The 15,000-nt window shown below is 49.2% G+C and overlaps 1 protein-coding gene across 1 annotated transcript in view; it reads left to right on the top strand.

Annotated features, from left to right (window-relative positions):
• The window catches only part of ZSWIM5 (zinc finger SWIM-type containing 5), a 96,896-nt gene that overhangs the window by 56,699 nt on the left and 25,197 nt on the right, over positions 1–15,000 (top strand). Inside the window, exon 2 of the mRNA XM_085067745.1 lies at positions 10,244–10,600. Within this exon, the coding sequence (XP_084923871.1) occupies positions 10,244–10,600 (357 nt within the window). The remainder of the gene's footprint in view (positions 1–10,243; positions 10,601–15,000) is intronic.

The raw sequence follows: 15,000 nt of genomic DNA on the forward strand, positions 1-15,000 counted from the left end.
AGACTAATGTGATCAAAAGGGTTTTTAAAGTGTTATTTAAAGTGTGTTGACTGTTCTGCAGAGGGTTTTGGTCATGCAGAATTGGGAAATTTGACTGCTCGTCAGCCGTGACCCAGAACTTCGCTGTGGGGCCTCACCAGAGAGGAGATACTGGCAACTGAGGACTTTTATGTGGTTGCCTTGCTTGGGTTGGTCTTATCCCTCCTTGATTTTCCTTACAGTGCCTGAACACACTGCCTTGCTGTTGCCCTCTGAAGTGTGTTGAGGTTCGTGTGTGGTGGTGTTTTTATCAGGGAACCATGTGTGGGGCATGGGGAAATGGCCATGCCCAGGAAATGGCAATGAGTCCAGCTGCTCAGGCATGGCCTCTGGGCTCCATGGAGCTGACTCTGTCATCTCTTGGATGTGATGTATAATTTGGAGAGACTGGAGGATACCCAAAAAAACACCTGGTCCGTGTGGAAGAGGTGTAAAACATCCACCAGCAGGTTGAGTTGGGCTTGGGAACTGCCACAGCACATGTGGATGCTCTGCAGTGGCTCTCCACTGCCATAGTTGGTGCACCTCAAATACCCTCAACACACTTTACCTGTGTGATGGATGAAAGCCATGCCACCGTCCAGGGACATGCCAGTCTCTCCATGATGTGTGGGCAGGACTCTTGTGGTAGGAGTGTGGAGCCAAATGGAGATGGGGGAAGCAAAACATGACAGTTGTTCTACTCATCACTTCTACTAAAAAGTGTTCCCCCTCTCCAAAGTGTAGTCCTGCTGGAGGTCCCCATGCACCTTACTATTTCCCAACACTGTGCAGATATTCCGAGGACTGGAATAGTTTACTTTCCCTGGAGTCATGGGGCAGATGTTACACCTTGTGATGCAAAGTCCTCCAGCCTCTTGCTGGATGTTTCCTCTCGCTTTGCAACTTACAGGTTGAAAGCAAGCTGGAAAAACATTTTTTTCCACATGATTTCAAGGTCTGTGTCTTTCCTTCACCGTAATTTTTTCTGTATGTTGAAACACAGCAGGCAGTCTTCCCAAACTTGACACCACCCCTCACCTCCTCTTCTGGGATGGCTCTGGTCAGGGCTGTCACCATGGGCTGGTGACCAGCCTAGCTGCTGCTGTGCCAGCAGGTATTTGGATAACTCCCTGTCCTGGAATTGAGGTCCCTTTCTTCAGAAATATACTCACAGAGTTTCCAAAAATTATTCTGGAATAAAATGTCAACAGAGGAGGCTGATCTGGAATAGCAATTGCTGAATAATTTATTCTGCAATGAGTAGATAATTTCCCTATATGGAGCAGGCCAAATAAGCTCCAAAATTTAAGCTTTATTGACTTGGGGGCCAGAGAGGGGAGGAAACCACTAAGTTTTTGTGAAGTTACTGAAGTGAGCTAAGCTGTTTAAGTATAATAATATTTCTGTAATATAAAGTGTGTGTCTGTGGTCTCCTTAGTGAAATCCAATACATATATATGTAAAAGGAAAAAAAAAGGCGGGTTTATTCTAAATATGGGCTGTAAAAGTCAGCAGGAGAGGGGAGTCATTTTGATGCCTTCTCTTGGGGTCTGTGCCCAGCTCCTGAATGGGGCATGGAAAGCAAAAATGGGAGAACAGTGTCAGCTTAGAGTTTTTCCCACTTTGGGGAAGCGATTTCAATGCAGAGCCCTTTTCTGTGCTTAAAAGTGAGGTTCTTGGAAGGAAGTTAATTGACCTTTTCAGCAAATTTGTTACTGAGACCATCACCACAAATGCCGTTGAAATGCTTTGTAAATACAATGTTCGTTTAACAACACTGCCAGTGACTTAGAAAGTCAGACTTTATCCTCTCTTAGAAATGAAAGAGCTATTCTTAGTGGAAAAAGTGTCTTTTTGGGGAAGAATTTGGAGCAGATTTTCGTATTGAATCTAGGCTGCCGCATTCCCTTGGAAGGCGTCTGAGGGCCAGGAAAATCATAACTAATAACTTCCCTATAAATTGTAGAGCTGCTATTTTAAGGTCTGGTGTCTCAGGGAGGATCAGGGTGGTGTCCTGCTTCCCTCCATTGCTGTGTGTTGCCCTGGTTTGATTCTGGTCCTTGTTAAGCTGGCTGCTAGTCCTGCCCTGTCCAAAACCAAAATGTGAGAAGAAAACAAGTCAGGAGGTTCTCAGGTTTGGTTTTGCTTTTGTTTTTTTGATATTGGTAAATTGATTTTGTGTTTTGACTTGAAGATGACCTGCTCCCGAGGCAGCTTTAAATGGTAAAATATGCATTGAAAGCAATTTATTTTTGCATATTTGGAGACAAAATCCAAAGCTCCTCCTCAGCCTCAGGATAAATCCTGGAAAAGCTGCCAGTTCAGGAAGGAGGTTATGTCTTGGAAAAGCTGGTCAGCAAGGGGATCAGGTGAAAAGAGAGAAAAGGATGTCCAGGGCTCTGGATGGACTTCTTCCACAAGCAGAGGGCTCTCAGGAAGGAGCCCTTAAACCAGGAGCAACACGTTAAGCACTCTGGCATAGGAGGCACTTTGCTTTAAGGGTTGGGATTATGTTTTTGTGGAGCTAAGAGCTTTGTGAATCACCACATGAAAAAGGCGATGAAGGGAAGAGCACTGCTCCACTCGCTTTTGACTGTGATGAAGTTCAGTGATCCCATCATGGTGACACTTGCATGAAGGGATAAGAGGCAGTTCCTAATTAAAACCCTTTTATGTGCTAGAAGCCAACTTCTCAGCTGTTGGAAATCTGGGTGGCTCCATTGAAGTCAGGAGATGACCCCAGCTGAGCTCGTGTGTGAGTTTTGGCATCTCCAGTCAGTTTCCTTGAGGCAGCTGAGGTGGTGACAGCACGGGGCTGGCTTTGCTTTGTGGCAGCCTCAACTGATGGCACGCAAGAGCCAGGAAGCTCCGGCAAAAGTGAATTTCCTCCCTGTGGATATTATCTTTCATGCTTGAAAACACCCCTGCATCTGTTGAGCAAACACCTGAGCTGTATAAGGAACCATGTTGCTCCTTGTTTGGATATAGCCACTCATGAGCTCGGAGAGAAGAGGTCTGGGTGCTGTAGGGATGGTCACAAAAATGTGTTACTTTTTCTCCCTTGATCGCAGAGATGGTGCATTCACTGCTTCTAGGAAAATATGTACTGCCCATCTTCATCTGTCTCACATTTCTGATGGTTTTAAGAAAAGTGTTTATATTCAAAATGGCTATAAGTTATACTGTGGCAGTGAAGAGCAGAGACCTGATGGCGTTTTGCCACTAGTTATTGCATGGGCAGCACATATTAGCCAAGATGCAGTGAACTCATCCTCTCTTCAAGCCCTTTTTGTTGCTTCAAAACCAGCATTTGGATTGGTTTGAGTTGGATCTCACCTGCTAGCAGAGGAATTCAGCTTGCAAGGCTGCACCTTAGCAGAGGAAATCAGTCCAAGCTTTAAAACCAGTTTTTTTCCCCCCCAAACTATATACCTTCAGAGCAAGGGTTGCACATCTGGGTAGATTAAAAAGCCATTTGCAGGCAGGTGTCAGAAGATTGCGGAAGGTGATGATGGAAAGGGTGGTCTTGGCTTTGGGGCTGGTAACAAAGACCCCAAAAAACTGGTTCTTAAGAATTGGATGGGCCACAAAGAGCACTCCAGGCTGGGGAGAAAATGGAGAATATTTTTGAATATTTTTGGGGAAAGTCACAGATTGGGACTAGTTGTCTGGAGCATGGCCTTGGGCCAGCCAATCCCCTGAGCTGGGTAGGGGGAGGGGAAAAACCTCCATTTCAGGCTCCTAGATAAACAAACACCAGAAATCTCGTAAGGGTAATAATGGAAATCACTGGGAAATTGAGTTAATACAAGGGCATCTGTGTAAGTGAATGCTCGGGACAGGGAAACGGCTTTGTCCTTTAACTCTAGTAATGCTGGAGCAGATGGGAAGCGCGGTGTGCTTCACGCATTAGCTGGCTCGGATAAAGAGCAAGGCAGAGGCTGGTCCTCTTGGCTGATTAGAGGTTAACAGGGATAGAAACCAGCGGATTGACTCTTCATTTGCAGGAGGTGTTGTGGGATCAGAGCAGATGGCAGAGAGAGCGTCCCTCCAGCTTACTCAGCTGCTCAGAGGAGCTTACGGCTCCCTCCAGCACAAACAGCCCCATTGCATCTCCTCTGTTTACAGCTGCAGCTCTTGCTTCTTCCCTGGCCTACCTGGAGAGGTGATAGAAGAGTGTTTCTCCTAAACCTGTGCTAGTTGGTGCCCAAGGCCGTAGGTATGTGTGGGGGCACTTGCAGACGTGGTGCATACGCTGCAACTCATCCATATCCCTTTGTTTCGGCTCCTCCTGCAGCAGCTCAGCTGCAGGCATGGCTCCTTCCTGGGGTGATATTAATGGTCTTTGTTAGCTCTGTGAGAGTAGAGGTGCTTTTCCAGGGTGGTAATGACGGGGCAAGGACGGGAGCCTGGTGGGGACAGGGAGGAAGGCTGCAAGGGGAAAACCTTTAGCAGCAGGAGCGTGGCTACATTCTGCTGGGGCAGCATCCTCCTGGCCAGCCAGCGCCTGCATCCTTCCTCCCTGCCAAGGTCCATCTCAACAGCAGCACCTTTGCCTGCAGTCACAAAGCAGAATAGCTTTGGGAAGGAGGGAGGATGGAAACTCATAGCAGCTCTGCTCATTGACTTGCTGGAAGCCTGGATTCCCTATTTTGCAAGGGAGAAATGGCAATTGATTCAGCCTTACCCTCTTCCTTTTTGTCTGCCAGTGCTCTGAAAAGGCACATTTTATCTGTGTGTGACAACACCTGCCTAGGGTGCCTCTCATTGAGCCGCTGAATCAAAAGAGCAACAAGAAAAGTGGGTTTAATTGCACACATCTTCAGCAGAGTCTTTCTTGCACTGGCAACACAAAAGGCCAGCCCTGCACTGGTTGAATGGAGCCCGGGAGGGCTGGGGCACGCTGTACTCTCGTTACTATCGGAGGCAGATGATTCACTTTGCTGGAGCATTGTCATGTGCAAATGAGTTCATGAGCCCATCTCCTTTCCAACTGCAAGGTCAGGGACTGAGCAATTGTCAGCATCAGCCGGCAGGAGGAATTGATCTAGAAGCCAGAAAGCTTTGGGAGATTTTACTAACCTCCGCTTCCCACCGCCCGAGTACACCGACACCTTCCTCCCGTGGGTGTTGTCTACATTACAAATATTGACCGATTTTAAGTTCATGTTTAGAAAGCTGCTGTTTCGAGGCATGGAAATGTGACTGAGAATGGCTTATAAATAACACTCGGTGCGGCAATTATTATTCATTGCTAGTTATGGCTTTCACACACAGTGGAAAAACAAATGGTTTTTCCACTAGGAGCTGGAGCTGCAGTCCGTTTAATCACTAAAGGGCTTGGAATCACTTTAGTTTAAAATAACTTTCTGCTGTGGTTTGGAAATTTAAAAAAAATATATTTGGGTCACGTTAACCTAGTGTATACAACTTGCACTGAGAATTTCAGTTTACCTCGTCTACATCTGCTGAGCCCCATAAATATCCGTGTATTTGTTCCCATTTGGTTTTGTAGAGCTCCTGCCTGCCTGAAGATAGAGCTCCCCAAACACGGATTTGGAGTGGGGTTAGTCTGACTAGAGGTGGAGAATCCTGGGAGCTGAGCATGGACTACAAGAGCAGTGAGGAGCCAAGCTGCTGTGTGCTGCAGCCGGCCCTCTCTGGCTGTGATGCAAGGGGATGTGGCTGGTGCCTTCAGGAAGCTGTGTGGATGGACTTTCTGTCACGTTGCTCTTAGCAGAGGCTGCCCAAAATATCAGCCTCAGGTACTAGGAGGTTACTTGAGGTTTTGACAGCCAGGTGTGGGGGTGAGTTCTTTATGTACAGTGTCTGGCCACATCCCACCAGCGGTCCATGCTCAGGGCATGGATGTGCTGCACGTTTCCCTCTTCTGAGCCATTCCTTTCCCTCTTCAAGCTTTCCACAAAGATTGAAAAAGCCTGTGGGGGAGACAGAAGAACCACAGTGCTGTGAAGAAATGCTCCTCACGTTACTCATGCATTACTGACCCCTATCCTCTCGCACAGCAGCATCCTCAGGGCCAGGTCCTGCAGGTGGCTGCTGCTCTGGGGTGGTTTCCACCCTGGCAGGACTGCGCCAGCAATCCGGGAAAGGCAGGCGACTGCCACGCCTGGGAAGAAAGAGCTAATTTTTTCCGAATGGCACGACTTAGCGAATGACAACTGTGACTTCTGTCTGGGCTGCAGTGTGAAATCTGAAGGATGGCTGTGAGCAGCAACTGCCAGAGGGAGCAGAGCTGAGCACTCGGGTTCCCGCCTACTGTGGTAGCTGTGGAGTTCTCTCTCTTGCAGGTGTTGGTGCCACAGTTATAAGAAGGGAAGGGGCTGTGCCTGAGTTTTGCTTGTTTCTGGGGTTTAAATTTCCATCTGGGGGTCTGCCTGTCCCCAGACTCCGGGTATTTCAATGTAACCAGCCTAAATGTTTGCTTTACCGTCAGTGATTTGCTGGAGGACACAAGACAAGAGGTCTTTGCAGCTGGCCTCATGGTGGATTGGAGCTGCAGGACAGGGTAGTGGTTTCTCCTGATGGTTGGCATGTGGATATCTGGGTTAAAGATGTCCAGTTGAAAAACTCTCTGCTCTTACAGAACTGGAAGAGTTTGCACAACTCCTTTTGGTCAAGTAGGTTTACAGATCAAAGAATTCTCCATCTTGGTTAAAGATGCTTCTGTTGAGGCATTAATGCTGTTGTCCTGATAGCAAAGTCTCCTGCACTACAGCCCTTGCAAAAGGCTTGATCCTTTGTAACTATTGGAGAGCCCAGGATTTTTTGTTGTTGTTTTTTTGTTGATCCATCCTTCTTCCAGCCTGCAGAGTTTATGAGCTCCAACAAGGATAGTGCTGCCCAGCTGGCAAGTTTGTATGTCACACAAGTGGAGTTCACAAACTCCTGGAAAACAATTCTAGGGTCTGTTTTAATTTAAAACAGAGGTGCAATGTTCTGCAGCAGTAATACAAGGAAGGTCCTTGCTCTGGTGTTTTGTCCCCATTTGATGTGTTGGATGGCTGGGCTTGGAAGAGAGATGAGCTCATTGTGCCCTGTGTGCCCATGAACATTCATGGCACCTTTCTGTGCTCTTTCTGGGGCAGTTATGAACACTCAGCTCCTTTTGCAACCTCGATCAAAGAGACATCCACTAAGAAGCTTCTATGGTAAAAGTAGGAGAGGGTGTTCTGGGGCAGGGAGAAGGCAACGTTGTTCTTGGGACAAAGCTAGACTCCAGAGGGGCGTAATGAGTCTGTAGTTACAAAGATGGTATTTAATTATTTCTTTTCCATGGTTTTCAAGCCTTGGCACTGTTACTTTGCTGGCAGCAAATCAAACACCAAGTTAGCTTATGTTAAGAACAGAAGATGAAGTCCTAGATAAGCAGTGGGCTGTAGGAATGGCTTAAATTGAAATGTACAGGGAGGACACAGAGGAGAGTATGTCTTTGCTCTCAGTGCTATCCAGACCCCATGTCAGTGATCAGGGCTGTGTTTCTCTCTACTGAAGTGCTGGTATCACAGCTCCTAGGATGCTTCTTTCTTCTAGGATGAGAAATGAACAGAGAGGAGGGTATGGTGACAGCTGTCCTTGTCCAGGGTTACCTGTGGCCTTTTGGTGAAAGCATCAGGGTTTTGTGTGGAGCAGGAGTGAGTGCTTCAATGGATGATGAAGGAACCACATCAAAACCTACCTTTTAGCCACCACTCTTCTCTGGCACAGTGACACCCATCACTGCTGAGCTGGTGTGCTCAGCAGCCATGGGTGCTGGGGTGCTGGCCTGGCTGCTGCGTGGTAGGTGCAGTCTGACCTCACATTAATGTAAATATTCACAAATAGTGCCTCTGTTTCTGCCAGCTTCTCTCTCTCCTATGTCCCCCTGCCATGTTTAATTTCTCACTCAACTTTTTATAAATGTTTTGTAGAGTTCCTAGTTTATCTTAAATAGACTCGCTGTCACCACAGCTAAAATCTAAACCAACACCTGACTTGGGGCTCGAGTGCCAGATGAACTTGGCAGTCATTGTCATACTGAATGGTCCTGTCCGATGTGCAAACCAGCTCTGAGTTGTGAACACCAACTCTTGCAGCAGATTCTCAGGCATCCCAAAAGACCACAGCTTTTGGGATGCCTGAGAATAGCCTGGGAAGTATCTGGACAAATTTTCTCTCTTGGGAGGCTGGATCAGAACACAGTTGATACATTTGCAGATTTATACCTGTCTGAAACAGGTCATTTGGTTAAATGAGTTACTCCAGCGTTACACCAGTTAGCCCCAAGTGGGGTCTGGCCTACGGTCTTGTTAAAGTAAGCATTTCAAGGCAGTGTTTATGGCCAGTAATTTGTCCTAGAGTGTTTTATATATGTGTATGTATGTCCCTGCAGGCGTACACACGAGGATATGCATACATACTTGCTCAGGAACGCGGTTTCCAATCCTTTTAACTTGTTCACAAAGTAAACTAGGGAGAAACTGGCAGTGAGTCGGAGCCGCCTGCCAAGCATTGCAAACCAGAGAAGTGGTAAAACATAAACACTTTGGAGTTTATCCTCAGGATTTATATAGTTTGGCTGCCGGGGGACGGGCTTGTGTGGAGGGGGAGGCTCATCAGCCCCTGGCTGTGCTGCTCCTGGGGCGCCGAGCCCAGCACCTCCACAGCCATGCTCCTACTCCTGGCAGCCTGCGAGCAGCAGGGAAATGCAGGGCTGTCCATCCCTCGCCTCCTGCTCTGCTGGCCACATGGGGTGGTTTTCGGGTGATGGCAGCAGAACAGATCTGCTTTTCCTCCGCCCCGGCACTAAAGTAAAAGCAGACCTCCTTGACGCTTAATCAGATTTGAATGTGGTTTTTGGCGTGGCTTTAAAGAGACTGGCAGTGAATAGCTGGTTTTGATGCCATTTATTAAAAACCTCTGGTAGAATTTGTCTCCGAAAGCCTTTGTAAGAGCTGGCAAACGCACAAGGGTTTGATGCAGTTAATGTATTTTAATCTTCACCCCTCCATCCTTCTCCTTTTCTGTCGCTAATTGTAGGGCTCTCAGCTGTCTGCTGCCTTCTCTGGGGGGATGGCAGGCTCTGCAGGGACCTGTGCATACACAGGCTTAATAAGGTTGCAGTGGCATGGGGAAAAGTGAGCATCCTCCTCAGAGAGGAGGGCTGGGATGGGCCGGGTGGGGTGCCATGTCCCACACCATGTTCTGACATAGGGACAACGGATGGCCCTGGCCATGTTAATTAACCTCCTAGTAGAGCCTCATTCTCTTTGGAGAAATGAGGCAGGTTAGTAGGGGAAACAAAGATATCCCTTTTCCAGGTGGCTGAGCAAGTGCAGAGTGTTGGTGTTGGACCTACTCAGCAGCTGGATCCTGAGAAGGACTCCCTTTCAGAGTGAGGTTGATAGACATCCATCAGTCAGTCTTTTCTCACTGACTTCATCCCCCACTTGCTTGGTACATCCCCCTTTCTTTGGACCCACAGGACTATGTGAGCCCATTTCACGTTCCTCACCTGTGTTTGGGACTTTTTGGGGCTTTTTTCCCACTTTGTGCCTGAAGGCAGTGCACCCCCTTTCTGCATGGTCAGGAGCGCTATAACATTGGTGTGAGCAACTTGTGGAAGTCAGGAAACAGTTTTGCCCCAGCTATGGTTTGGACTGTGCATTGCTGCTGTCCCTGTTCCTTGTTTCTGCTATGTGGAAGAGCTCAGAGCTGTGGCCATGCCCTGGAGCACTCTACCTGGTTGAGAAACCAAAGTTGGAATTGCTTTGCATTTAGTTTGTGGGTTTTTTTGTCTGCCTCATCAAAGAAAAGCAAACGTGGCCTTTTTCTACCAGCCCTCACTCATGTGAGTTGCAAATTCAGCGAGAGGGAGGCGTGGATGGAAATGACTCCCAGGAGAGAAACAGTCTGAGATACTTAAACAAATGGGAGCCGAGCAGCTTTGCTCTTCCCCTGAGGGTTTGGCTGTTAAATAAACTCGCCGATGAGTCTGGCTGTGTGTGTGTGTGTTGGTGCAGAAGTGTGTTTGTATACACGGGCTGGCTGTTGCTGGGTGTAAGCCACGGGGATGGGCTGTGCTGGGTGCTGCACTCCTTGGTGTATGAGAGGGATGCACAGGCAGCCTTGGCTGGCTTTCCTTCCTTCCAGAGCTGGCACAGCTGGTTGTGGTCAGAGGGAAGCTAATCTGACCTTTCCCTCCTCTTCTTTCCTGCTCCAGGGTTCCACCTCAGCGGAACAGTAACGGAGCCAGCAACAGCGACAGAACCAGAGATGACCTACAAGGTGGCCATCAGCTTCGACCGCTGCAAAATCACCTCAGTGACGTGCGGCTGTGGGAACAAGGACATTTTTTACTGCGCTCACGTCGTGGCGCTTTCACTGTACAGGATCCGCAAGCCAGACCAGGTCAAACTCCGTCTTCCCATCTCAGAGACCCTTTTCCAGATGAACAGGGACCAGCTCCAGAAGTTTGTTCAGTATTTGATCACGGCACACCACACCGAGGTGCTGCCCACCGCCCAAAAATTGGCTGATGAGATCCTGTCATCCAACTCGGAGATCAACCAAGTGCATGGTAATTCATCCTCCCTGGGTGACCCTGACTGTGTTTGGGGCTGGGGAGGTGGTTTTGATGCCAGTGATGGTGGTCCTTCATTTTGCATTTGTCTGTTGCTGCACAGAGAGAGCTGGCAGTGTCACACTGACGTTAATGCATGGGTGTTGGGACCACATGACTGGGGTGTCCCCATCCTGCCCTCTGCTCTTTTTTATGTGTTTATCTGTCAAACACTGGCTTCAGCAGGCAGGGAGAGGCAGAGCTGACAGGCTGGCAGTGCACAAGACACAACTCAGAGTAGAATGGAGAAGCCAAGGAGGTGGTGTGGGTGGGACCCTGTGGAGCAGGCAGTGTAGTGGGGATGTGGGTCCTCCAGCACGTGGGGACGTGGTGTCAGCCCCAGCCCTGCACTAAGTCAGATGCAGCTGAGCTGGCAGGAGATAAAGCTTTAATCTCCATGGGCATTAATTTGCCCATAATAAATGAATGCTGCTGTTCTGACCTACTGCACAAAGGCAGCAGAGATGTGTCCTGGGGCTTTGTGTTTGGAAGATGGTTTTGACTTCCTCTCCTGGAAATCTGTGGGGCAGTGCCCAGCCCAGCCTTGCTCCACTGGCCCAGGATGTGGCCCAGCCTCCTGGGGATCTCCCACTGTGTCTTTTCAAGGAGCCCAGGTGCTGAGGTTGCCCAGGGTCTGCAACAATGAGCTGCTCCCCACCGTGCCAGTCCCACCAGCTGTAGAGCAGAGATAATAAACACTTATCTGCCACGGAAGGGCGTTGCAGGGATTAACACGTGCCTGTTAAGTACTCTGAAGATGAAAAGCCCCATATGCAGCCTAAAATACTATCGGAACTAGTTGAATCCACATGTAGAGAAGTAAGGCCAGAGGTTCACCGTCACCATAGGGGTGATGGCAGCTCTGATCTTAGATGTGTTCATCTCTCTCTATCTGGTCGTTCCTGCTCATACCTTGGGAGATGCCTTTGTCTCCTCTGCTGGGCCACATCTGCCGTAAGGGTGGTTGTGCTCTAAGTAAATGGCTTTTGTAGGGGGGAGCTCAATTTTTGGCATTACAAAAGAATGAGGAGCTGTGATGCTGCAAGAATCTGGTGAGGGCTGTTCCCTCTCTGAGCTGATCTGCTGAAGCTGAGGCTGGGCAAGAGCCCTTCTTGGCCATTGTTTGAAGCTGCTTTCTCCTAAGCAGATTGAAGTAAAGCTTTTAAGGCTCTGAATATTTATTGCTCTAGAGTCAGCAAAAGGCTGGTGATTGAGAGTCTTACAAAGATACAGATGTTGGCTCCGGTTCAATATCTGCTTCTTGTTTTTACAAGTGGTTTAAAAAAAAAAAAAAAACAAAGCAAAAATTTTCACTCCCTTCAGACTTGTGCGAATTTGTGCACTTCAGTGTGCAAGTTTGAACTGACACAGAGACATGTTGGTCACCCCACAGAGGGTGGCACCTCTGATGCCTCTGTGGCTGACTGGCTGGTTGCAAGCAAGTAAACATCTCTGCAAGCAGGAGAGCAGCCTCGTCTCACCCTGGGGAAGGATGCAGATCAGCCTTCATATGCTGACATGATCTTAAGGTGATCTATAACTCATAAATGTTGCATCCTGTGAAAAGGACGGCTCCAAAACCCTCACCTTCAAGTTCATAGTGATGCTGTCCAGGGCTTCGATTCTTTATCCTGGACAGTGTTAAAAGTTTTGTCCTCCTGGCCCTGCCAGAAGCACAGCCACAGTGCAACCCAACTGCATTGCAGACCTACTTGAGCCCAGGGAGAGGAAGGGCTGCAGCCATGGGGGACTGTTTGTGGGAGAGGAATTCCCTGGTCTCCAGTTGAAGTGGATCCAAATTTGTCCCCCATCTTGCCCTTCCCAGCTGTGGTTCATTCATTCATAGTCGGTCACTGATACTGGGATTTGCAATTCTTCAAGGTATGCTTTACATGGAGCTTTATATACATTTCTTGGCTGTGTCTAGTTCAAACCCTTGGGTTCACACCTTCATTCACCTTGGGGTTGGGGTTGAGGTGGCTTTTGGCAGGCCAGCCTCTGCAACCCAAATAGTAACCCAATGTGTGCATCAGACACCTGAGGTTATTACAGCTTGGAGCAAGAACAGCCTCTCTGGAAATCCTTTTTTTCTCCCTGTCCCTCCTTCTTTTGAGGAGAGGCCTTTTGAGCTTCATATTAGCATCAGGTCTTCCTCACCTGCCTCTGGTCACCCAAAGGGTTCCTCTTTCCATGTTTATATGGTGAGCATGTAGGATTGAGGAACTGATTCTGCACCAGGCTGGCTGGGGAATGCCCCTTGTGCAAGGGGGTTGTCTGGTTTTGTAGAATAAGGCTTGCAGGGATGCTCCTTCTCCTCCTACAGAGCCTGAATGGCAGAGAAAATTACTGGCCATTGTCTGGCGTGCTCGGCTCTGGGCATTGGAGCTTTGTTCCTTGCAGGAGTCTGTAGCCGCGGGCTGTGCACCGCGTGCCGATCTTCCCGGCTGTCTTCCTAGAAGGAAATGCAAACTATCCAGTAATGATGGAGTCTTGGAGCGCAGCCAAGGCACTTGTGTGTTCCCGAAGGATTCAGTCCAAGCAGAGCCTAGGTGTGCCTGCCGCTCTGCTCGCCACTTGACCTCCGCCTGCTGAAGTGGGTCACGTTTCTGCTCCCCTGGCTTGGCTGCAAAGGGCAGCGTGTGCCAGCGAGGACATCCCGCGTGTCTGGCACCTCCATGCTCGGCGTCTGGAGTGGCAGCTGGAGGGAGGAGACCAGGGTGGGTTTCAGTGCTCCTTCCCAAGGGGACAAAGCCAGCAGTGTGACTGCCTGGCACAGAGCAAGGCTGCAAGGGTATTATTGTGCTAGTAAAAGTGACTCGTGGCTGCTTGGTCTTTCCTGGTGGGTAGAATGCTGGGGGCAGCCCGAAGGTGCAGCTGGAGAGCTTATATCCAACAGCTAGGACACCAAGGGAGCGAGGATCATCTGGTGGTGGCCACCTTGGCACCCTGTTCCCTCTGGTCTTCCAAGGGCATCAGCCCAGGTCTTGCCGTGGTGCCAGCCTGGCTTGGGGAAAACGCAAGCTGAGAAAGTAGCTCAGAGCTACCAGCCATGGTGAGATATGCTGGGGTTAGGTGGGATTGGTGCAGCTTTGATGTTGGGAGCATCCATGAAACCTGGGAACAATGTCTTCCTGAGGTGTGGGTGAGGAACAGAGAGCTATTGCTTTGGTGCAGTAAGGTACTGCAGAGAGGGCCAGGAGGTATCAGAGGGGTCAAGGCTGAGAAGAAGCTGGAATGGGAATAGAAGCTGGAATGGATAGGCAGAGAGGGAGATTTGGGGCAAGCAACATGAAGGTAGAGGAACTCAGAAGGACCTCAGAAGCACCAATGGGTCCTGACAGCAGTGCTGGGTTTTCTGCTCTTACAGCATGGATCCAGCACCCTTCTGCAGCCACTGCACAGGATCCAAGCCGTCCAGCAGGCTTGGGAAGTGGCATTCATCTTCACTGGTATTTTTGTTCATGCTTGTAGGGAATGATTTGACTTTATTTTAAGAGGAAGACTGGATCAGTGTGGGGTGTACAAAAGGAAAGCTGTCTCAGATACATTCTTTAAGCTTGGTTGGGACTTTGGAAGCAATCATTAGATTCTTCCTGAGGGCAGAAGAAGTCTGTGGCCAAGGAGAGGAGGCTGATGGAAACCACAGCAGGACCAGACACCATGGTCATTAAAATCTGTAATTAGAAGCCTAAAGATGGGACAGTGCCTGTGGGCCCAGAAGATTTGGGGCTTAGAGGCATCCTTTACTCATCATTGATGAATTCTCCCCCTTCATTGCGTAAGGAGCAGGAGATTTTGGCAGGCCCAGTGTTTGCAGCTCTGTAACTCACCCAGCTTGAGCAGATGTGGACATGGCAGAGTGCTGCTGCCCTCAGTCCAGGAATTGTGGCTGGAGTGGTCAGTGTGGCCCATGGAAATGCCAGTGGATGGCACTGTGTCTGTGGTGCTCAGCTGATGCCATCGAAGGGCTTGGGATGCTCTTCTCAACCAGAAGTGGGAAAAGCCACAAAACCTCTGCTGTCGCACAGTTCAGTAGCAGCTCCCCCTGAGGGCAAGCCATGTGAATCACCAAGGGGCCTCTGTGGTCCTGCAGGGTCTCAGGACCTTGGAGGGGAGGATTTTTGGAAAACCCTTAGAGGGAATGGTCTGTCAGACTTCGGCGTGGGAAAAGCAGATCTGCTTATGCAGAGGCCATAAGAAGCCTGCTGTCTCATCCATTCCCTTTTGTCCCACATGTGTTCTTGACCACCCTGAGCTTTCCATCAACTCCTGGGCTAATACTGTCCTTCACCCACTGTCCCATCTTGCTCCTTGTGCACAGCACGTCGGCTGCCAGGTCAGTGTGCAGGAAGTCCCTG

Source organism: Lichenostomus cassidix, chromosome 8, assembly GCF_008360975.1.
Source record: "Lichenostomus cassidix isolate B80296 chromosome 8, HeHo_3.0, whole genome shotgun sequence".
NCBI lineage: Eukaryota > Metazoa > Chordata > Aves > Passeriformes > Meliphagidae > Lichenostomus > Lichenostomus cassidix.